Source organism: Sardina pilchardus, chromosome 8, assembly GCF_963854185.1.
Source record: "Sardina pilchardus chromosome 8, fSarPil1.1, whole genome shotgun sequence".
NCBI classification, from domain to species: domain Eukaryota; kingdom Metazoa; phylum Chordata; class Actinopteri; order Clupeiformes; family Clupeidae; genus Sardina; species Sardina pilchardus.
In genome coordinates this window covers 23,107,206-23,130,784 of record NC_085001.1, presented here as the reverse complement: position 1 = coordinate 23,130,784, position 23,579 = coordinate 23,107,206, and the positions used below count along the sequence as shown (strand labels likewise).

At 45.6% G+C, this 23,579-nt stretch overlaps 1 protein-coding gene across 1 annotated transcript; it reads left to right on the top strand.

Annotated features, from left to right (window-relative positions):
• The first annotated feature begins 650 nt into the window (after window positions 1-650).
• Window positions 651-22,886, top strand: tmem161b (transmembrane protein 161B). Its single transcript, XM_062543257.1, has 12 exons — window positions 651-845; window positions 7,355-7,458; window positions 8,584-8,667; window positions 10,315-10,412; window positions 10,760-10,916; window positions 13,065-13,216; window positions 13,428-13,488; window positions 13,724-13,864; window positions 14,962-15,078; window positions 17,124-17,298; window positions 19,223-19,319; window positions 19,769-22,886. The coding sequence occupies exons 1-12, from the start codon at window positions 843-845 to the stop codon at window positions 20,080-20,082; spliced, it is 1,503 nt and encodes a 500-aa protein (XP_062399241.1). The 5' UTR covers window positions 651-842; the 3' UTR covers window positions 20,083-22,886.
• The last annotated feature ends 693 nt before the right edge of the window (window positions 22,887-23,579 follow it).

Genomic DNA, 23,579 nt, shown 5'->3' with positions numbered 1-23,579 from the left:
TAACGCAGGCTCTCTTTTTGATATAACAGGCCCTGCTTTGTTTTAATGCAGGAATGCAGAGATCAAATCAGAAACTTCAAATATCCTCTCGCCAAGGGACATTCTTCTATTTATCCACAAAACAAGCTTCAGAGACTCTTTATTTTTATAGTCACTTAAAGCTGATGACTGAAGTGTTTCACCAATGCATGCATGCATTGAATCCCATGTAGCAAAAACAAATGCGTTTGAAATCTCCTTGCATCTTGCACAAAAGTGATGTAAATCATCATTCGTCAGTTCGGTTAGTTTGACAGGTCCGTACTGCACACACAAAGGGTTAAACTGGCACTGTAGAGGAAAAAAATCTGCAGCCAGACTTGAGCTTTTTCAGCACTGCTTCCGGTGGACAGGTCCTTCTTCGACTTTTAGGCGTCTATATATATGCCTGAATAAAACGTTTCTTTATTTAACAGTTAATATCTTAAAATAGCTAAATGAAATCATTTTATGAATACAACATATTTCTAACATAAATTATTTCGTTCATTTGTTGATTTTGAAGTGTCAAACTGTCAAAATACCCAAAATTAAACATTCGGCATTCAAGCATATTTATAGCAAGCTATGTTCCAAAAATCTTAGCGTGACCTCTACTGTGGTTGAAAACATTGGAGCTGGGGTTGCTCGGTTTGCCACAGGCGATGTTAGGTGCATAGGGAAGTTATCTGTCTGTATTACTAATTATTCCTTAACATTACCATCGTCAGAAAGGCTTATGTGCTCCGTGCAGCTCGATCTCCGAGAAGGGGTGTTCAGTGAGTCAGTCGGTGTTGAAACCATTCCCGTTCTACTACATCAATATGGTGAGTGTCCCAAGCTAACATTAGCCTCCATCGCTAACGTTAGCAGGATAGGTTGGTGTATGGTGTTGCAGGTACATTTTTAGACAGATGTATGTACATTTAGCTACATTGTATAAGATGCTATTCTTATTCTGATGCCCAGTGTCTTGCCGGACTCACTCTGTCCAGTATACATGTTATACCATGGTGCAATAATGTTAGATAGGTGCACACACAGGTATTAGCTAACGTTACCGTTATCATGCAGTCGGCATTGGCAATTGCTAGGTGTCTAGCTGCTGATAGTGCATGAATTAACGCTACGTATAGCATATTAATTATGCTATCATGCTTACCTTTCTATTATTAAAGCTAGCATGTCTGTAATTGTCTTCGATGCATGTTTGTAGTGGTGTGTGACGTTCATACTCGTGTATGGCAAATGCAACATAACGTTAGCTGCAATGAAGCCTTCGATTCAGGTAAAGGTGCAGGCTATACCTCACCTGACCAAGGAAAGTCGAGGGTTTTGTTTGACCTCAGCATGTCCTCCAAATAGACTCTTTGTTGGGAACACTGTGTTTAGAAGTAATTTATTTTTTGGAGGACACGTTTTTACCAAGATCAAGTTTCATCTGTCTATTCTGCTTTGAGAATCGAATGGCCTACATTATGCTCACTTGCCAATGTTTGTGGTTCTATATTTGAAGTAAGATAGTTCTTGGTTATTCTCATGCTGAAGTTGAAGTTGTTTCTTGGTAAATCAGTTGGACAGTTTTTCATATATCAAGGCTCTCTTAATTTCATTACACCAGGTTTTGAGGATAGTTCTTCAAGCTTTGAATTTGAGCTTGCATACGCCTCTGTTACTCTATAAATAAGTAATACGAAGAAAAGAAAGTTGTTGGCTAGATTGTGGAAGTGTAGCCAATATTACATTTGACATTGCTTAGATGTTCCTGCAGTGTTTGAAACTGAACCATGCCTTCTGATTTGTATCACTTTAAGGGAATGTCAAAACTCAAAAGTTTTTTTTTTGGAATCAGCAGCAAGGCTTACACATTTCAGCCCGATGTAGCTTTACTCATCTGTCAGGAGTCTTAGCATCTATCCAAGGCTATCTGATTGGGAAGGGCACATCAAAAGGAGGGTACTGGTCTCTCAGAGCAGCTATTTGGAGGATGACCAGAGCATCTAACCTTCTTTCATAACATCTTAAAAGAGTGGAAAGTGCACAGCTGTCAGATTAAGTCAAACACTTGGACCTAGATATGATATGGAACCTCTGAAAGACAGAGGTCTGTATGAGGCCAGAATGGTATCAAGTGCAGGGGCCCTGACTTCAATGCAGGACAATGTTAAAAGACTTGAGTATAAGTAAAGCTAATTTAACGTCTCTGCGAAATGTATTCGTGAATTTCATACCATGAGCAAGATCCTAAGCACAGCAAACATTGGTGGGTCAGCTATAAAAAAAACCTCTCACACCCCACATGATGGCTTTATACCTGAAAACTTTGGTCATTGACTGACTTTGCGCTTTGAAGTAGAGCCCTAGATGCTCTTTGTTTTAATCATGTCTGGGAATTGTTACTCTGATATTTTGTTAGGCTAAGTGTCTTCTGTATTTAAAATAGATGGCATAGCCTAGTGTAGTGTCTCAGATTTGTTCCCTCCTTTAATGATGGTTGTCATGCATATTTGGGCCTATACTGATTCTGATAATCATCCTATCGGTGTCTGCGTCTTAATTGTCTTATAGAAAATGTGAACTGAAAGTTAGAATTTATTGTGTGCAAAAACCTGTGGCAAGATCTGGTTTCTTTTTAACATCCATTTATTTTGGGTTGGGTTGTGGTAATTGTCAGTGTTTTGGTCACAACAATGGCCACTGTTGCAACAATGCAACGTTTACGAGACACTGGATGGCCCTAACGTATGTTTAGGGTGGATATGCATTGTACTGTAGGTAGAGGTTGTTGACAGAGCAATTACAGCACCATAGACAGTAGTTTTGGGTAAATTGCATTGTTTTGTTTTTGTTTGTTGTCAGTGAAAGACTCTGACATTGTACTGGATGGTGCATGTATCTCTGCACCCTTCAGCTCCATACAAATGACACCTTTTGTCTTAAAGGAAAACTATGCAGGATTGGCGATTTCATCGCCGGTTTTTTCTCGTTTTATGCTTGCATATTTCTCTGCAGAGCTTCCCCTACAGCTTTACTGGTGTATTTGACAAAACTCCTCAAACAGTCAGTCTGCCGTGCCTTTTCATGAGACTTTACATGACACTTCCTGGAGTAGATCATGGGTGCGTGCCCGAGGAGGGCTCCTGAAATTGCAAGCATGGTTCTACCGCTACAGACCACTAGGGCGGCCGAAAAAAACATCGTTCGACCGGTAATGACTCATTTAATCATATATAACAGCATGGAACGAATTGATTAACTGAAAAACGTTGCATAGTTTACCTTTAAGGGTAAGGCTCATCCTCACTTACAGTATGAGGGTGTAGTTCTCTTTTTCTGGTGTCATTGGGGAATGGGGACAACAACATGTCCGCAGCAGCATGCAGGAAGTTCTAGCCTAGCTGTTGCATTCTTTCACTAAATTACAGTCTAGATGCATCAGATCCAGATGTGTCCAGATAGATCTTCAGTCCATCAAACGGAGTTCGTGAGGAGGGTCCGTCGTTTTTTTTTCTTCTTTCTTTCGTTCTTTCTTTCTTTCTTGTGAGCTGTCGGAGCTGCTGGGCATCTGGGGAGACCCCCCCCTCTGGCCTCATTTGGCCTCCGTGGGGCTCGGGTCAGGAGCACGGAAGGAGATAAGCGTGCCCACGCTGCTTCAATTTCCTCGGAGGCAGTGGGCTCTTCTGGGCCCAGTCAGTGTCCCCGCTGGCCACGATCCGTCAGGGCCACACAGCCAGGTGTGTGTGTGTGTGCGCGAGTGTGCGGCGTTCCTTTTCCGCTTGACCCACATTTCCCCAGGGACGCGTTATGGGGAGAAATTCCATCCCGTCTGTTATACTCCGATACCAGACAGGTCACTTCTCCGAAGGTTTTTTTTTTTTTTTTTGGCGAGGAAATAAATTGGCCCAGAAATGGACCTCTGGCCTCACAGTGACTGTAGAGGTATTAAGTTTGAGTTGAAAGACTGTCTGCTTTACTTTTTCGGAGGTCGGAGTACGAGCTGAATGGCACCCATTTTCTCTCCTTTTTTCCCTAGTTTCTCTAGCACCCGTTACAGTCTCCTTTCTCTACGTTTTCTCTCTTTCTCTCTCTCTCTCTGTCACTCTCTAGTCTATCTCCCCTCACCAAGCAACACCACTTTAAGATCCCCACTCAGTGTTTGAAGAAAGAAAAAAAAAGTCACTGAACTTAGCTTCAGTTCTCAGGTCAAAATCGAAGAGCTGAATTGCTTTTCTTTTTTAACCTACATCTCTGCATTGCCTGACAGAATACTGGGGGAAGAAATGCTACATCAGCAGGGTTTGTGTGTGTGTGTGGTTGTGGGGCTGAGGGTGCATGCATGGGGGAGACTGAGGTAAAATTAGCTTATAAAAATGCAGGGAGGAGAGACACTGTAAAACAGTCACCTTTTTTCGCACACATTCTCTCCACGGCTCATGTTTATGACCTCATTTCCGTTCTCTCGGTAACCATTTTCACTTCAGGTAATAAAGTCGGCTTCAGCTGTCTTACGGGGGTGGGAGAGGGATCTCAACCGCTTCTTTATGCATTATTCGAAGTGCCCGTGGCAGGGCTGGATGCATGTGGAAATGTGTTTTAGAGGGATTTGGTTTTTGCCAGGTGTATTTTGACCCACAAGCAATAATGACAATGTTGGAATGTTAAGTCGATGCTATGAATTACGATTTCTAAAGGAACCTCAGAGGTACAGTACATTCTCTCTCCCCCTGTCAGTGTTTGGCTTCAGCAGGTGGTGTGGATGCTATAGTGTTGTCGTCGCTGGCAGTATTGCTTGACTCTGCCAAGGTGCTGCAGTTACAGGTGACCTTGAAGAAGAGAACAAAATAAAAGAAGTAGCCCAGGTTGTTTTGAGGGTGAAGCATAAGATTAGCAACATTAACGGCTCTCTTTGTTGATCACAACCATATCTGATAAGAGACAGATTTTCAGCAGAGGGCATTCACCAAGTTTTGGATCCAGTCCAGACAGAACCTGAAGAGTGACCGTTTGTGGCTTACAAGTCTTTTGCTGTGAAATACAGATCCATGGTATAGCTAGTGGTGAGCCTGAACAAGCCTCAGACACCACAAGATCATTTCACTTAATGGAAGTTAGCCACTATAAGCAGGGCTCATGCCCACCGCATAAGCTTCTTATATAGGGTGTAATACTCCGAATCCCCTGCTTGCTAGCCTCTTAGCAGGTTTAGAGCTTTAGGATCTCGTTTACAGCTATGGAGCTCCTCTAAGTTAGCATTACTCCACCAGTAAGCAATTTACCTTAAACACCTTTGTGGGCTTAGATTGTCCATTTTGTAATTTCTGTTCAAAGCTCCCCTCCCTTCTCGGAAGTAATCTTGGCTTATATGGATGAGTTTCCTAGACTTCTATACCATGATATGAGAAGTTTTGTTAGCTGGACTCTCAAGGCATCTTCTTGGCCAAAGGGGCTTGTGGAGGGCAGCGACGCTCATCCACTGCCCAGAAGCCAGTCGTGCCGGTCATGTCCGTCTGTTCAAAATGGCATGCCTGTAGCAAAGAATTATTGCCACCTCTGGATAAATCCTATCAAAGCACACTCTACTTGCAGATTGAGGTCTACTGTTGTCAATGGCTTACTGAGTGAAATGTAACTCAGCTGACAGTTTTCCAATAACTCGTAGGAAGCTAGATTTGAAAGTCTTTGCTTCAGTATTGGATTATATCATGCAACATATGCAACCTCATGTCTTGCATTTTTTGAAAACATCATCAATTTCCATGTAGGGTCGTCAGTAAGGGTGAAAGTATAATGTAGTAAGACTGTGCAAAATATAAATATTTGAAATATAGAAGGTTCTCTCTGCAGTTTTGCAATTGTAATATTTCATTTGTAACATTAGGCTGGCATTGCAAGGGCCTCAAGGCATTCATATGTTGGGTCTTGATTTGTAGGAGCATGTTGAATGTTATAAGAGCACCTCACGTGAAGACAAGAGAAACACAAAGGCACAAATGTGGAGGAACACATTCAATCAACTGAGACAGGAAACACGGTGGAAAACTGTGAATTCCAAACTGTAAAATCTACATTTTACATCAGCAGTAAACTGACTGACTGACCTCGTTACGTGAATAAATTACTGTATAGGGCTGTAGTTGCTTTCTCCTCTGTACCCTTCAGAAAATACACCTCGGACCTCCAGTTCTGTGAAGTACACTTTTTTTTCTTTTTTTTTTTTGCAATGTATCCACCGCCGTGTGTAGGGGGGGTGATGTTCTGATTTGGTAGGGAAATTCATATGCACCTAGTCACCTGCAGAGCGCTCGCGTTGACCTGTCTCAATTAGACAACGGTGTGATATAGGCAACAATAAATCTCCCCTGTGTCACCAGCCCGGCATGGAGCAATTACAGAGTTCATGAGTAATTTGACTGCAGGTTCACTCTCTTCCTGCCTCGGCGCAGGACACGAGCCTAGAGCAGCGGCTGTGTGTGTGTGTGTGTGTGTGTGTGTGTGTGTGTGTGTGTGTGTGTGTATGTGTGTGTATGTGTGTGTGTGTGTGTGTGTGTGTGTGTGTGTGTGTGTGTGTATGTGTGTGTGTTCGTAACGCTGTACGCTCTCCCACGCACATGCAGAGAGAGAGAGAGAGAGAGTGACACGGACAGGCAGAGGCAATTATGGGGTGGGTACTTAACTCTACAACAAATTCAGTCCAGTTGCATAAGAAATTACCTCGACTCTCTCTATAACTCGCGCAATCTCTTGTTGGGGAAAAAAAATGCTGTACTTTTAGATAGAGCTAGCTGAAATTGTCACCAGCGAGGCGTGTCGGCCAGCCTACCCTGCATTCTTTACAGGTACACACTACACAGGTTTAGAGGAACTTTGGGTAGCACGTCGCTTGGTACACGGTATTTGCCTTCCAGACTGTTCCTCAACGACATGATTAGATTAGAACTGGGGAACAAGGTTAAAGACTAGCTATTCTGATACTAGTAGGCCGACACCTCTTATTCCACTGAGGAACGCTTGTCTGTAGAGGTCACTGTGTAGAATGAACCTGTTGAGGGGTGGGTCAAATTTGTATGTAGTCATTCCATGTTTTCTGGCAAGAAATTACACAGATTTAGTGTGTATCTGTAAGAATTTCTTTAGTGACAATTTTGACATTATGTTTGTATGTTACTATGTTTGACAGTCTTGTTGTTGTAAAGTTTTCAAAACAGTTGAACCTCAGCTGTAGACAAAGTTGACCTAATCCCACATTTGCTTCAGAATACTTGTTGGGACTGTTCCAAGTGAACTCATGTTAACTTTGTGTGTGTGTGTGTGTGTATGTGTTTTATCCTCTCCACAGGGTGTGATCAGTGTGCAGCTGGTAGTTACCATGGTAATGGCCAGCGTGATCCAGAAGATCATACCACACTACTCCTTCGCAAGATGGCTCCTCTGCAGTGGCGAGTAAGTCAGAGTGGTGTGACCAGTGTCTCTCACGTGTCTCAAACGCTTTGTTGTCATTTCCTGTTCCCTCACTCTTGCTGCAGCACCTTACTCTGTTAGCGTTGATCAGCAAAGAATTGTCTTGGACCATCACAGGAGAAAGTCATTCATGCTGCTGAGATACAGTAGTTCACCGTATTTATTGTTTGCTGAAAGGATTTCCATTTTTATATATTTATATATATATATTTGTGGTCCAACCCCCCCAAAATAATAATTAAGATGCATCAGCGAGACCAAAGGGCATCATCAAATAACGGAATAACCCCAGGAGGACCTTAGGAGCTTGTTTCATTTCCTCTAATTAGTGCCATATGTGTTTTCAAGTAAACAGCTACTTAATAATTCATCAGTGTTTCTTTTTTTTTCTTTTTTTTTGGAGAAAAATATATTTTTTAGGGGAAAAAAAGCCATTAGAGATACATTTTCATAAAAACTTTTGGCTCAAGCAGAGACGCTGCCAGCTCCAGAGAGTTGACTAATTATGCCCCCCCCCCCCCTCTCAGTAATAAATAAATAAATAAACATGAAAAACAAGCGAAAGAGGCACAGGCCTCCAAGGACGCCCGTGCGACAGGACGGGTTTTCTAAACAAAGTTGAAGAGGTTGTGCTAAATGTTTATCTTCAAACGGCTGAGAGAGGAGGGGGAAAGAGAGAGAGAGAGAGAGAGAGAAAGAGAGCGCCCTCTTTTTCAAGGCTGATCCGTGTGGAGTAAAAAGCCTTCAGGAAAAAAAAACGTCTCCTAGTTCCCGTACAAATCAGATTAAGGAGCTGAGTGCGCGTTATGTTCGGAGCCATTAAGCCATTGTGTACATGTTTGTTGTGTCGCATAAAATTTGAGGTTATTGGTTAACTAATAGTACAAATCAAAGTCGGGGGGGGAAGAAAAAGCTAATTAGATAATTAAGCTGCTGCTGGAGCTGAGTATGTTGTTACAGGGCATTTAGTAGCTCTGTCTGTTCATATTGATAGCACTGTGTTCTGGTTGGCAGTGTTGTAGGCCTCACCACTGGGTGACTGAATCTCTCACGCTGGTCTCTTTCATTTCTCTGTCCCTTGGCTTGGTTTGTCAACGCCGCTTGCAGTCTGCGTTGGTATCAGCATCCCACAGATGATGAGCTACGGAGCCTCGCCGGAAAACTCCAGAAGGGAAAGAGCAAGAAAGACAGGTAATGTCTTCTCTCTCTCTCTCTCTCTCTCTCTCTCTCTCTCTCTCTCTCTCTCTCTCTCTCTCTCTCTCTCTCTTCTCTCTCTCTTCTCTCTCTTCTCTCTCTCTCTCTGTGACTGTGTGTCTGAAAGAAAGGGGGACTAGTATCGAGCCTTTTCACTAGATTGAAGCGACGCTATTGTGCACCTCAGGCCTATGTTGTGCCACCACCACACCAGCTGTGAGGAGGTGAAGTTCATGAGGCCCACCTACGTGGAGCCCGTTTGAGTTGCGGATTCCCGGGGCCTCCGTTGTGCTAATGTGCCTTTGACATGTATAATGTCTGCCCCATGTAAATGAGCACGGCCAAAACTCCGAGGCATCCAGTCCAACGTGACTCCATAGACCTGTAATCGGTGTTATTTCACAGGTGTGAAATGTGAAGGCGTACACACTTGCGTTTGTATTAACATCATCATTAACAATATCACACACAAAATGCATACGCTTGTGAACATGGCTGATGTAAGATTCTGCTCGTTATACACCTACGCAGTTCACACTCCTCCTTAGATGTGATCTGGGAGGGGGGTCGATCAGGGTCCTAATCCTGTTACCCAAAAAAGGTGTGCCCCTGTCGCCCCTTGAGTCGCATCCACAATATGCTCACCTTTTTTTTTATTTTTTTGTCCCACACTAATCTCAAGCATCCCCTCACCCCCACGCCAACCCTGCCATCCAGAGGTCTGATGGGGGTAGATGAAATGATTCAATGATTCAAAGCGCGTGGGTCCTGTGTTCTAACCCCCAGCCCACCCTCTCTCTCTACACACACTAACACACACACACACACACACACCTCACCCCTCCCCTCCCCTTCCCCAAGCCTCCAAGCCCTCCCCAGTCCTGCAGTGCTATTGTGCGGCCGGGGGCCGGAGAACACAAGGCCCCTGTGCAAACACGGGGGCCCCCGGAGGAGCGGAGCAGACAGCTGGCCTCGAGTCGTGCGGCGGAGGGAGCAAGCCTGGGACCCTCTCACCTCCCCTCTCCTCCCCTCCCCTCCCGCCCCCGTCCCTGCCTGGCCCTCCACCAGAGCCAGATCTGGGAGCCCATAATGGGGACGGCCCGATCCCCACTGAGCCCCTGCGAGCCCCACTGCTGCCAGCGTTCGGCCCCTGCCCTCCAACACTTCACAAGCCAGCAGCCCACAGACAGCGGGGGGAATTGTGTTTTATTGGAGTATTTGTATGGAATCATCTCTCTTTTTTCACTCTCCCCTCTCTATCCCCTATGCTCAGCATTTGGGATAATCCCCCCCCCCCCCCCCCCCACTTCCCTCCTCCCAAGTTGGGAAAAAATGCAAACATTGTGACTCGGTTTCCCTTGGAAACAGTAAAGTTGTGTTTGAAAGGTGGGCCCCCACACTGTTGGCTCAGGCCCAGTCTGTCAGACAAAAGCGCAAACAGACGAAATGACGGCCTCCTTAAAATGATCAGTCAGTTGTTGTTTTTCTCCCCTTTCCTTTTTGTCTGCCATTTGCTTTTGAGACGAGAGTGGATTTATCGTATTTATGTCCCACCGATTGCTACCATTTATCTCCAGTGTTTTGTGAGGGTCCCCATGCTTTGTCTCCTTGATCCATGGGTCTGCAACGGTCTCTCCTTTTTAGGAAGTACAACGGGCACATAGACAACAAACCTCTGACCATTCCCAAGGACATCGACCTCCAGCTGGAGACAAAATGCATTGCCGAAGTGGATACGTTAGGTACGGAGAATTGACTTTCTATTCTCGTGAGGTTGCTATACAACATGAATCTAGCCTGAGGACCTCATCTGACATCCGTGTTGCTGCCATATCCCCAGTCAGAGGCTGTTTCTCAAACCACCTACTTGCACACTTCAAATACTTAGTTTAAGTATAAAGTGCCAATACTGGGACAATACTTACCAAGTATCGAAAAATTGGGCACAGCGCAAGTAAGCGCTCAGTGCACATTAGTACTAATGGAAGTATGCGGTTTGAGACACAGCTAGAGATATCACCTTAAAAATGAGTTCCATCAATGTGTGGATTTTTGCCCCCTTACTGACTCTCTCCTCCTGCCTTTCCAGCACTTCATTATTTCCCAGAGTTCCAGTGGCTGGTGGACTTCACGGTGGCCGCCACCGTGGTGTACCTCATCACCGAGCTGTACTTCTGCGTGGCAGAGCCCAGTGGAGAGATGAACATCAGCGTGGTGTGGTGCCTGCTGGTCCTGGCTTTCGTCATGTATCCTTTCAAAACATTATAGTCAGGAAATCCATCCCAATCTCAAGACTGGCAACCATTGGTGTTTACTTGCCATGGCAAGGAAGTCCTGGTTCAGAGAAAGTTTAAAGAAGCAAGGTTATGTTATGTTATCACAAAATTGAAATGAATGCATATGTTCTGAAGCTAACATTCTAACCTCACTTGGAAGGTGCTGAAAGAATGTGGTATTGTTTTTTTTTTAAAGAACAGTGTTGCTGTAAAGAAGATTGTAGCTTTTCCGATTAAGTAAACACACCACATCATACAATCAGACACAAGTGCTCAGACACAAGTGCTCATGACTGGCAGTCTATATGTCAAATAATCCCTGCAATTTGATAAGATATGTAATATTTTTTTTTTCTTTTTGGTTTATGTTTATGTAAAAAGCCACCGGCTTTATAGAACTTGTGAAAACCACACCGCGCCGTAAGAAGTCCCGGAGTCGTGTGTCCCGCACACACGTAGTGATGGAAACCGACAGGAAGCTGCGATGATGCGCACCTTCACTTGTCGATTCCGCACGCCCGCCGCTTCCGTCTGCCGATGCCTCCTGCCAAATCACACACATTAACCTCGACACAGTCCAGGAGGATCAATCTATCCTTCTGCACAAACGTGCCTGGCCTCCTAGGAGAGCAGTCAGGGGCAGGCAGACGCAATTGCCTGCCGCGAGAGATTGGAGGCCCAATTTTTACCGCCCGGCAGAGCGATCGGGGAGAGGTGGGGGGGGGGGGGCGGGGGTGGGAGGACTTGGTGGGTGGTACAGGGGGCTGCCGCATTGGGAAAGGGATGAGATGAAGATGACTGAAGATGATGATCGTATTGATAATATGAGAACTCTGTGTCTCAAATCTGCCAGGAGCCTCCACCAAGACCACTGTCTGGCTGTGGTAGATGGTGTCAATCACCGAGTGTGCCGTTGCTCGGAACAACTTGTTGAACCACTCCAAGTCCATTTGTTGGCATGTAATTGGCATGGAATTATAAAGCACTTTGAGAACTTGAAGGAGAACGAAGCACAATATAAGTGCAGTCCATTTACTATTTACGTAGTTCTGTCAGAATATTTCAATCGGCTTTTGCCAATGGCTTGTGGAGAACTGCGTGTATACATGTAGGTCTTAAACAAACTCAAAATGGCGTCCACAAAGCTCAGCATTCAGTAACGAACAGTTATTCTCTCACTTCATTCTGATTGAAGAGAGTTGTTTACAAATGCGAACTGCTGAACAGTCTTGTCAATTGGCCTTCAATAGCATGTCATGGCTTAAGGATAGATTGAATAATTGTTGAAAGAGCTTCTCTTGACCTCCAGAAATTGGTCTTAGAAAATGTGGGAGAAGAAGTACATATGATTCAGTCAAAGATCCTTTTGAACACCTTGGCTTTTTCAACCGTCTCTGATTCAGTGCACCCTAATGATTGTCATGTGACACAGTCTCCCAGTATTGAATTCCGCTTTGAAGCAACAAGTGCTGCTATTTTCCACTTAAGAAGCCAGAGACTGAGAGGGCCACAATATCGTCCAGGGAGGCACAGTAATGGAATGCCCCAGTCTCCATGGTGATGTTGACAATGTGTCGGAAGTGTTGATGCAGCAGCGCTCACGCTCTCCCATACACACACCTGCACAATTCACATCCAAATGTGTGGAAGCTAATCGAAGGTTGCTACTGTAAGCTGGGGCTCCATTCATCCGAAGCATCTGGCTAATCGAGGATAACCGTCGCTTACAAACAGAGCTGATGGGCCAAGGAAGGCGGAGGGATAGAGTTCAGTCGTAAATGTTGCAGTTCATCAGCACGTACTGAAGATGCCGTTTTGTGTTCGTGTTTGTGATTGAAGCTCAATAGATCTGGGTCTCAGTCCCTTTGGGCTGTAAAGGTACAATTTCCTCAGATTGTTATCAAAAATACATTGAAAACATCATCATACACAATGTAAAGGCCGACCAGAAATATTTTCAAGGGATACATTTGTAGTAAAAGTAGTAGAAACACCCCATGCCAAATGTTTTATTCTTCCTCTTAAGTTACTATCAATGACTAGCGATAAGCTTTTTAAAGGAACGCTGCGTTTAGTTGTGTCTGGACACTCCGTGGTCCTTAACTCCAGTGTCCCCAGAAAGATTCTGTTCTCCCTCACCGCCCACTACTTCAAGCTGGAGGAGGGGGGAGAGCGCTCGCTCTGCATCACCTTTGCCTTCTTCTTCTTCGTCAAGGCCATGGCCATCCTCATCGTCACCGAGAACTACCTGGAGTTCGGCCTGGAGACAGGTGAGCGGGTGTGCACTGACATCATTTCAGATGTCTGCTGAAGACAAAACACAAAAAAATAATTGTACTATTTCTACTTATACTCAAGTATGATGATAGGAAATAGTAATAACAACAACAACAACAACAACAACAACAACAACAGTAATGATGATAATCATAATTTTATTATTTGAATAAATCCCTTTTCTTTTTTCCCCCATAATTATAGGGTTTGCTAATTTCTCTGAAAGTGCTGTGCAGTTTCTTGAGAATCAAGGGCTTCAGTCCCAGTAAGTGTTTGAGATGGACGTGTGTGTGTGTGTGAGAGTGTGTGAGCTGAACTGAGTGGTGAGCGGGAGGGAGGAGTGTGTGGCGACGGGGTGGTGGGATGAGGCGTGCGGCGTGGAGGCGAGAGGAATGTTTAATGTATATTTAATGCTAACATTACAGGGCCTTTGTGTGATGCTGTATGGCCTCCCCGCTGTTAAGCAGTGCTTGCTCTCTTTTCTCTCGCGCTGTCGCCAGGGGCCCCATATCCAAGCTAACCTTCAAGCTGATCCTGGCGCTCCTCTGCTCCCTGATTGGAGCGTTCCTGACCTTTCCCGGCCTGCGATTGGCCCAGATGCATCTGGACGCCCTTACACTGACCACTGGCAAAGTCACGCAGTGAGTCCTCCATCTGCTTCCCCCCCCCCCCTCTTCTGATCTGCTTTTGCACCGAAAAGCAGTTTTATTTTTGAACACACACACTCACACACACACATGCACACTCTTTGGATCAGGTGTCAGTTTACTCTTCTCATATTCTTCTTTGTCAGGCCTTCTAAAGTTGTTTTTTTTTTTTATTATGATCTTGTGGATCTAGAATGCTCCCTCTCAGACACACGTTTAGAGAGAAGATGAGCGCACACACACACAGGCGGACCCTCATTGAGGTCGCGCACACACACACACACACACACACACTCGGTGTGAGTGTCCCGCAGTGCAGCGCTGAGTCGCAGATGAGCATTATTTCAGCTGGGATACGTCTCCTATTTCAGCCCACGTCAGAGCCAGAGGCTTGTGCCACCAGGTGGTCTTAGCCTCCACATTACAGTCAGCCGGCCTGTGCGCGTGTGTGTGCGTGTGTGCGTGTAAGTGCATGTGTGTGTGCGCGTATGGGTGTGTGTGTAAGTGCATGTGTGTGCGCGCGTATGGGTGTGCGTGCTTGTGTGTGTGCGTGTGTGCGTGTGTGCATGCATGTGTGCGTGTGTGTGTGTGGGTGTGTGGGGGGTTGGCTGTCGGCAGGACCATATTGCAGCAGCTCTGCTAATCCACTTTGCTCCTGCCACCTCCATGTCGGCTCCTGGTGTCGGTCAGGAGCACACAGTCCCCCAGCACGGAGGCTTGGCTGACCCACACCAGTCACACACCTTCTGAAAACACACATCTACATACATACACTCATTCTCAATCTGTCTCTCACTCTCAATTTGTATTTTTCTAACCATTTTTTTTAGCTCGTCCTCTCTCTCTCCCTCTCTCTCTCTCTCTCACTTCAGGCAGTTGTAACAGTTATTTTTTCTTCGTCCTCCCCATGAAATTGCTAAGCAAGTGTTTGCCTCTGTGCTCTTCAGATATTCCCACCAAAAAGAACAGTGAAGGCTGTTGACAGCTGCATGGTATTTAGATTTCCTTGTAATGACAGTGTGTGTGTGTGTGTGTGTGTGTGTGTGTGTGTGTGTGTGTGTGTGTGTCCCTCTCTCCCTCTTGTCTCACAGGACCTTGCTGCATATCAACTTCTTGGCTCCGCTGATAATGGTTCTGCTGTGGGTGAAGCCGTTAACCAAGGACTACATCATGAACCCCACTCTAGGGAAAGAAGAGAGTGTGCCTTTGTGAGTTATCTCCACCCACGCTCAGCAGCTCCGCTCGCGCTCGCGCTCTCCGTCTCCGTCTCTGTCTCCTCCAGCTAGCACTTCACCAGTACCCATGCCAGCTCTCTTTCTTTCATTCTTTCCTCTCTGTCTCTCGTCTTTCTTCCCCCATTTTTCTTGTCTTCCACTATCCACCCGTCCTTCTGACTTTCTTCATCTCTACCCTAACCCTCCACAACCCTTTGAACTCTCTCTCTTTCTTTCATTCTTTCCTCTCTGTCTCTCCTTTTTCTTCCCCCATTTTTCTTGTCTTCCACTATCCACCCGTCCTTCTGACTTTCTCCATCTCTACCCTAACCCTCCACAACCCTTTGAACTCTCTCTCTTTCTTTCATTCTTTCCTCTCTCTCACCTCTTTCTTCCCCCATTTTTCTTGTCTTCCACTATCCACCCGTCCTTCTGTCTTTCTCCATCTCTACCCTAAACCTCCACAACCCTTTGAACTCTCTTTCTTTCTTTTTTTCGCCCATTCCTTGAACCCAAACACCCCTCTCTCTCTCTCTCCTCCTCCTCCACATCTCTCTCTTTCTCTACCCTCCCTCTCACCCCATTCCTTTAACCCTCTCTCTCTCTTTTTCTCTCTGTCTCTCTCTCTTCTTTCTCCTTCTCCCTCTCCACACCCCCTCCACCTCTCTCTCTCTTTCTCTACCCTCCCTCTCACCCCATTCCTTTAACCCTCTCTCTCTCTCTCTCTTTCTCTCTCTCTCTCTCTCTTTCTTTCTCCTTCTCCCTCTCCACACCCCCTCCACCTCTCTCTCTCTTTTTCTCTCTCTCTCTCTCTTTCTTTCTCCTTCTCCCTCTCCACACCCCCTCCACCTCTCTCTCTCTTTAGTCCCTTTCCCACATGAGCGAGACATCCGGATATCAAACGGATATCAAACGGGTGGCTGTATGTGGGAACGCAAAACTCGGGTATTTTCTTACCCGGAACTCACCCTACTAGCCCCCTAGTACTACTTCTAGATGTTACCCGGGTGCGCTTAGGTGGGAACGCAGCCGGCACAGTTCTGGGTAGAGATGGGGGGCGTACCGATGACGTATAGAAATGCGCCCTTGCAGCCTGCTTGCAGCGGGAGGCAGAAAGTACAAATTGCCATGGTAACGATAAACATAACATTGCCCTACGAGTATGAACACAGACGAGAACACCGGAGTACAGAAAACAGTGACATTTTGTTGTGTACGTACAATAAAAATGTAAACTGCAATCACGTTGTTGTGTTTGTTGCGGGACAGGCAGGATTATCCTTGCAAACGTGAATAGCTTGAAGTGTTCTCGATTAGCTTACAACTAGCTGTTTATTACAGGGGTTAGCAATTAACAGCTAATAGTTAACGTCGCTGTTATTTAGCATTGTTGCTTTTTGTAGGAGTTGGGAAGGAGCCTCAGACCTCTGTGTGCTGTTTATATACTTTCCAGGTGTGTCATTATTTTCTATTAAGTTGTTGTGTTGGATGTTTATACCAGAGAGGGTTGAGGTAGAGCTTTGTTTATACTGTGGTCCTGGCGTTAGCTATTTTTTCCTCTATGCTAGCTCCCGCTGACTAGCGAGCTAACTACTTCTGTTGTTTCATGATGTTTTGGATCTGATGTAAGTTCGCATCATCCAGGCAACACAGCACAACAACGAATTTATTTAGCGTCATCTCTCTCCCCCTGCAAGTGCTGACATTGCCCCACCCCTCGCGGCTCCTACTCGGGTCTAGTGTGAACACAATTACCCGTATCTCACTCGGACATAAAGCTCATGTGGGAAACGTCCGTGTCGTGCCATACCCGGGTAAATATGTCCGGGTAACTTCTAGAAGTTATGTGGGAAAGGGACTTGTCTCTACCCTCCCTCTCACCCCATTCCTTTAACACTCTCTCTCTCTCTTTTTCTCTCTCGGTCTCTCTCTCTTTCTTTCTCCTTCTCCCTCTCCACACCCCCTCCACCTCTCTCTCTCTCTTTCTCTACCCCTCCTCTCACCCCACTCCTCTAACTCTCTCCCCCTCTCTCCTGCAGGATGAGTGAGCAGACCTTCGACACGCTGCGCCTGTGGTCCATCCTGCTGCTGTGCGCTCTGAGGCTGGCCATGATGCGCCACCACCTGCAGGCCTACCTCAACCTGGCCCGGAAGGCCGTGGAGCAGATGAAGAAGGAGGCCGGCCGCATCAGCACCGTCGACCTGCAGAAGATGGTGAGGGCTGGGCTGTGTGTGTGTGTGTGGGTGTGTGTGTATGTGGGGTGGGCTGGGCTGGGCTGGGCTGGGCTGGGCTGGGCTGGGCTGGACTGGACTGGACAGGACTGGACTGGACTGGACTGGACTGGGCTGGTTTGATGGAGGGTCTATATCAGGGGGTCAATGGCGTGTAGATTAGCTTTGGCATGTTAGCAAGCGCCATTTTCAAGTATGGCGCCTCATGGAGCATTTAGAACCAGCTCCGTGCACGAAAATCCGTGTTGGGCACGAGCTCTCATGCGCGTACATGGTTGGTTGGTGGACGGTATACCTACAGCCAATCATTACTCCGTGTGACACTCCACTGGACTCAGGTGTGCGTTCCCAAGCAACTTTTTCTGCTTGTTGTTACGTGGCAAGCAAGGAACGTGCATTATCACCACCCTGTGAACTGGAGGATGACTCCCTTTTTACAGAATGTCCAATAGAAATCAATGTAGGTCCATGCGTCATTTCCAGCTTTGGAACTTTGCGCATGGTCAGAGCCGACTGGCGCTGGATCGGAGCTCCAGTGTTCAAAATTGGCCGGATTTACTAGCCTAGCCTCCGCCATTCATTTGAATGGAGGGCGGGACTTAGTCACTCTCTCCAGTTGTATATAATACCTCCATGGTCTATACCCTCCTTCCATTGAAAGGGGTGGAGTGGGATGTGGGGCACACGCCTGTACTGAAGCTATGACTGATCCGTTTTACTAGTCCACATTCAAGTTTTTTTTTTTTGTTCTCTTTTTTTTTTAACATGACATGATTTGGTAGAGCAAGATATGGTCCATTTATGTTATCAACACATAAAGAACATGCCATGTTTATTTACCTATGTCGCTAGGCAACAGCACAAAGTAAGGCTGTAAATGTGGCACTAATGGTACTCTTAATATCCCCCCCATACTTTGGGCCCTATTCATATGCACCATTTACAAATGGCCCTTTTAGCACCTCATGAATTTGTGAAGGAGGTCAAAGGTTGAGCAAGGTGGAGTTGAGGGGAATTCTTTTGCCAAGAGAATGGACAGAATGCTTTCATTCATGTTCCCAGTTTTCTGTAGTTTTTTTTGTTGTTGTTGTTGTTCCTGTAGTCTTTCACATCTCTTGGCATCTGTTCAGATGTCCCTGGACTGGACACTAAGGGCCAGTTGGGTGCGCTCTAATACAGCGTCGTCCACCTCAGGTCTACTTTGGGGGCAGACGAGCTAACGCCAACAAAAGGAACCAAGTCGGTGCTGAAAGGGGGAAATGGTGCAGTATTGTTGCAACACCACCCCAACCACCTCCACCCTTCCCCCCCTCGTGCTTTCAACCTCTCCCCGCCGTATCAGTGAAATGAGCCCGCCATTTGGGCTTAGTGGAGCCTCCGTAGAGATCAAAACCTCCCCTCCACCCCAAGCACCACCTGCACCTCCTCCCCGCCTCCTCTCTCTAGCCCGTCCCTGTGCTACGCGGGCGGAGGTGGTGGAGGAGGAGAGGAGAGGAGAGGAGGCCGTTTGATGTGCCAAGTCCTAAGTGAGACTCGCAAATGGATGCTCCTATGCCCTGATAGCCAGACTGTCTGAATGCCTACTTTCTGTTTCGTGAAACTCTTCACACACACTCTCTCTCTCCAATTCTCCATCTCTCTTTCTTTCTCTCTCCCTCTCTCGCTCTCCTCTTCCCAATCCTCTCTCTCTCTCATTGCTTTTTGAAGAGTCCATTTTAGTATAATTTCTGGACATCTTCATTTTTTCCCCAGCTCTCATTTTTTTTGTCCTTCCCCCTCTTTTCTCTCTCTCTGTCTCTCTTGTTTGTGTGGCTCTCTCCTGACGATGTCTCTCTCTCTCTCTCTCTCTCTCTCTCTCTCTCTCTCTCTCTCTCTCTCTCTTTCTCTCTCTCTCTCTCTATTGCAGGTGGCGCGGGTCTTCTACTACCTATGTGTTATTGCACTCCAGTACATGGCTCCTCTGGTGATGCTGCTGCACACAACCTTGCTGCTAAAAACTTTAGGTGAGCCGCTTTAGAGGGGTTGGGTCAGTGAGTGATTGATTGATTGATTGATTGATTGATTGAGTGAGTGATTGATTGACGCTAGTCTTTTGGCTCACAGGCCTTGAGCCTGCAACACCAAGCCAGCTTGACCAACTAAGTTGACAGTTCTACTCCAAAAGGTGTTGGTGTCTATGACATGACGTGACTGCATGTCAATGACTGCAGTTAAGATGGATTTCCTCATTGACTGTATCTATAAAACTAGACTATCCATTAACAATCACTAGTTTTCCTTTATTGTAGTGTTTGTCTGTGTGTGTGTGTGTGTGTGTCTGTGTCTGTGTGTATGTGTGTACTAAGTACTTGGTTTGCAATCTCTCTGTCCCATAAATGCTGTATTGGTATGGATGTAGTGAGCGCGTGTTGTGTTGTTTGTGTAGTGATTTGTCTCTCTGCTGTGCGTCCAGGCGGTCACTCGTGGTGGGTGTACCCTGAAGAGGACCAGCCTTGCCCTTTGCATGTGAACTCTGAACCTGCCGCTATTGTGGTGGGAGGAGCAGGAGCAGGAGCGGCAGGGCCCGTCGCTACGGAGACCGGAGCCGGGGCCGGGGTCGGGCCGTCCGTGGCCCAGCTGTCAGTGGCCCTGGGCGGCCTGCGGACAGTCTTCAGCCCCCTGCTCTTCCGCGGCCTGCTGTCCTTCCTCACCTGGTGGGTCGCCGCCTGCCTGTTCTCCACCTCCCTCTTCGGCCTGTTCTACCACCAGTACCTGATGGCCGCGTAGCCCGCAGGAGCCGAGCCGAGTCGACCGGACCTGGCTGAGGCGGGGGAGGGGGGTTTCCGAGCCAAGGACTCAGGGCTTCGGACCTCACTCACCCAACTCTCCACGCTCCCCCCTCCTCTCTCACAACATCATATCAGCAAAGCTCTTCTACGATGTGCTTCCTCCACAGATGACTTTCGTTGTTGTTTTATCGTTTTTTATTTCAGTTTCGACCGTGACGCCACGTGTCACCGGAGCAGGACCTGCTACTATTAATGGGAATGATATCATTATCAGTAATAATAATAATAATAATAATAATAATGATAGTAATAATAATAATAATTGAAATAATAATGATGGTAACAGTAATAATTGTTGATGAAGACCGGGGGGAAGCAGGACTGCTGGGGGTTCAGGGAGGGAGAGGTGGGCCGGAACTGAAGTTCAGGGCGGATGCTCCGGTGAAGTGCATGAGGGGGACACTTTTGGCAGGAGCACCAGGGGGGAGGGGAGAGGCCCACATTGGCATTGCCTCATATAGATATTTATATTCTTTTTAATGGACAATGGAGAGTTTTAAAAATGCTTTGTGTATTTGTTTGTTTAGATTTTTTTTATAACTGTTTTGTCCATTAGTAGTAACCGGTGTAGATTGTTCATGGAATGAAGAGATGAGAGTTTCCAATAGGTCATGTTCATTGGCTGTACTCTCTTTTGACTGAAGGGAGGCGTGTTAGAGTGAGTGGATGAGTGTGTGTGTGTGTGTGTGTGTGTGTGTGTGACAAATCCTTTGACTGAGACCTATTTTGCTGTATGTGTGTGCCTTCATTAGCATGTTCAAGCTAAGTTTGTATGGGTGTGTGCCCCCCCATGCCTACTGCTGCTGGCACGTGTGTGTGTGTGTGTGTGTGCGTGCGTGCGTGTGTGTAAGTCGCTGTGAAAGTAAGTCAGAGTTTGTATGCCCTCGGGCTGCAGATAACTCCTGCTGTGTTCTGGGGGTTTGAAAATCAAAAAGGGCATTTTGATCAATGAAATCGGCATGTAGAGCTCCACTGCAAAGCACTGTTGAAGAGATCCTCCTCCTCTTCTTCTTTTTTTCCTTTTTTTTCCCCTTTTTGGTCTCATCCAACTGCACTGCTCACCCGCCCTCTCGACGACCGAAACGTTTCCGCTCTGAACGCAGGGCCCTCGAGGAGACTAGGAGCCCACTGAGTGTGTTTATTTTAGTGTTCTTATTTTTTAACGTTGGTGGATCAAATCAGTAGCTTTTTTCTCCCTTTTTGATGTTGTTAGTATTGTTGCGCTGTCCTAACACGGAGTCTTTTAATTCATTTTTGAGAAGGTGCCAATAGAATCCACTGGGGTTGGTGCACATGGCCCCACTGTCTTAGTCGCCCAATGAGAAGATGAGGTATTAGTCACAGTCAAGGAAAAGACCAGAGCAATTCAGTGTGTGTGTGTGTGTGTGTGTGTGTGTGTGTGTATGTGTGTGTGACAGAGTATTTATAAAGAGAGATCATTTCATGGAAGAAGCTCAAAAGTGGGTCTCATAAAGTGTATTTCATTTCTTTCTTTTCTGTTGAACCACCACACACGAAAGCAGACCAGACGGTTATGTTACAATCATATCGGATGACTGATGTAATGTCTAATGTTTTTGTTTGTTTGTTTTTTTTTTAGCAAAAATGTTAATGTATTTGAACTCTTTCGTCGGAAAGGGTTGGGAAAGTCTTATCCTGACTCTCTTTTAAACATCAGAGAGGAAGCACACTATGAATGTAAAGATCCTGCCTAGTTTTTGTTTGTTTGTTTGTTTGTTTGTTTCTAACTGTAATGAAAATTTCACGTATGAACAAATTGATTTATGCAAATATGAGCAACCTGTAACACCTATTTGACCGTGACGACTGGTTCTGTCAGTCAGTTAGTTAGTGGACTTTTGTCAACTACATCAACGGATTTGCTTCATGTCAGGCAAATATTTTGTGGTGCACAACACAATATGCACTGGTTTATACCCATTTGTCGGTCCTTTGTGTGTGTATAGTGACTCGCTTTTCACACGACGTGGGGACTGAGAGGATTGTTTCTGGTGTCAGTATTGCAGGGAGATGCTGGTTTGCATTGCGCCATTGGCCTTTTGTGTCTCACATGGTCCCCCTTCCGTGGGAATTTTGAGCAGAAACTGACAGCCTTCGCCACGCCCGGGCCTGTTCTACTTGGCCTGTTGACATCTCGGCTCATGGTGTACTGCCGCAGACATTCTCATTTTCTCTCTCTCTCTCTCTCTCTCTGACTTTCTCTTTTCTCTCTCTCTTTCTCTTTCTCTTTCTCTCTCACTCGTTGCATGTGTCCGCGGTGACTTGAACCGTCGTTTCCGGAAAGATCAGGTCGTTGCAGTATTCCGTTAATCGCACTAACCGCAACCCCCTCCAAAAAAAATTCCTAATTTTAAAATTTGATTTTTTAATTTGCAAACAATTGCGCCTGTATACATTTCTAATCCTAATGCCAAATGATCTTTTGAAACGGTGTCTTTTATTCAGCCATTTGTGGTTTTACTTATTATTACTGATTATTTTTGATTAGTTTTATTTGCATCAAAGACAAATCAGCTGTACATTTAAATATTTTGATTTTTCTCATATTCTTTATTCCCCTCCTGGGGTATCAGTTTTGAAGCCGGGGAAACTTTTACAATCCATCAGCCTTCTGGGCTGTGTTTGTCTTACTTGAGTGTATGTTTTTTTCCAAGTATTGATATTTCTCTGTGTATTTATTATGTTTCTCTCTGTTTAGTTTGTTTTAATAAATTAATATGATGGAAATCTCTCTTCAGTGCAGTTTAATTCTGGTCCTCCGCTCAAGATGATATGATACAAATGGAATTTGTTCTGTGACCCAGACAACTGATCTGAGGTCTGGTTTGTTAACATGTCCTCTTCCACTGAAACAAATCCAGAGCCCATCATATAAGAGACTATGCTGAGAAATGAACATACATTTAAGTGTGAAAAACAATATAAATCGCCATGCTTTCGAAGGATGTTTGCAGATATGGTTTTGTCTTCTTTCTTATGACACTCAAATCGGGTGGAGGTAATAATCAGAACAGACTGCCCCCTGGTGTACAAAACTGTTGTAGCACCCACTGAATATGGACCATGCTAGGGTTCTTTTTTATGCTCTGTTGATTCAAACAGCACTGCTAAAATATCAGCATTTAGTGGATTAATTATGTGAGTGATTACAGCTCAGTTTGATGACATTCATTTTTTTGTGCAAACTGGATTTTTGGGCTAATTTTGAATAACTAATATTAGTGTCTGCTGATATGAGTGTGAAGTGGTGATTTATTCTGCTCATGCTCTGAAGAGAAAAGCGTTTGCAGCACATGTCGGCCTCTGGTACACAGACAAACAGTGATCAACGGCGTATCAATAAATGCTAGAGAATTTAATGGCGTAATGAAGTTGCTTTGTCAGCAGCTGATATGACAAAATATGTAATATAAG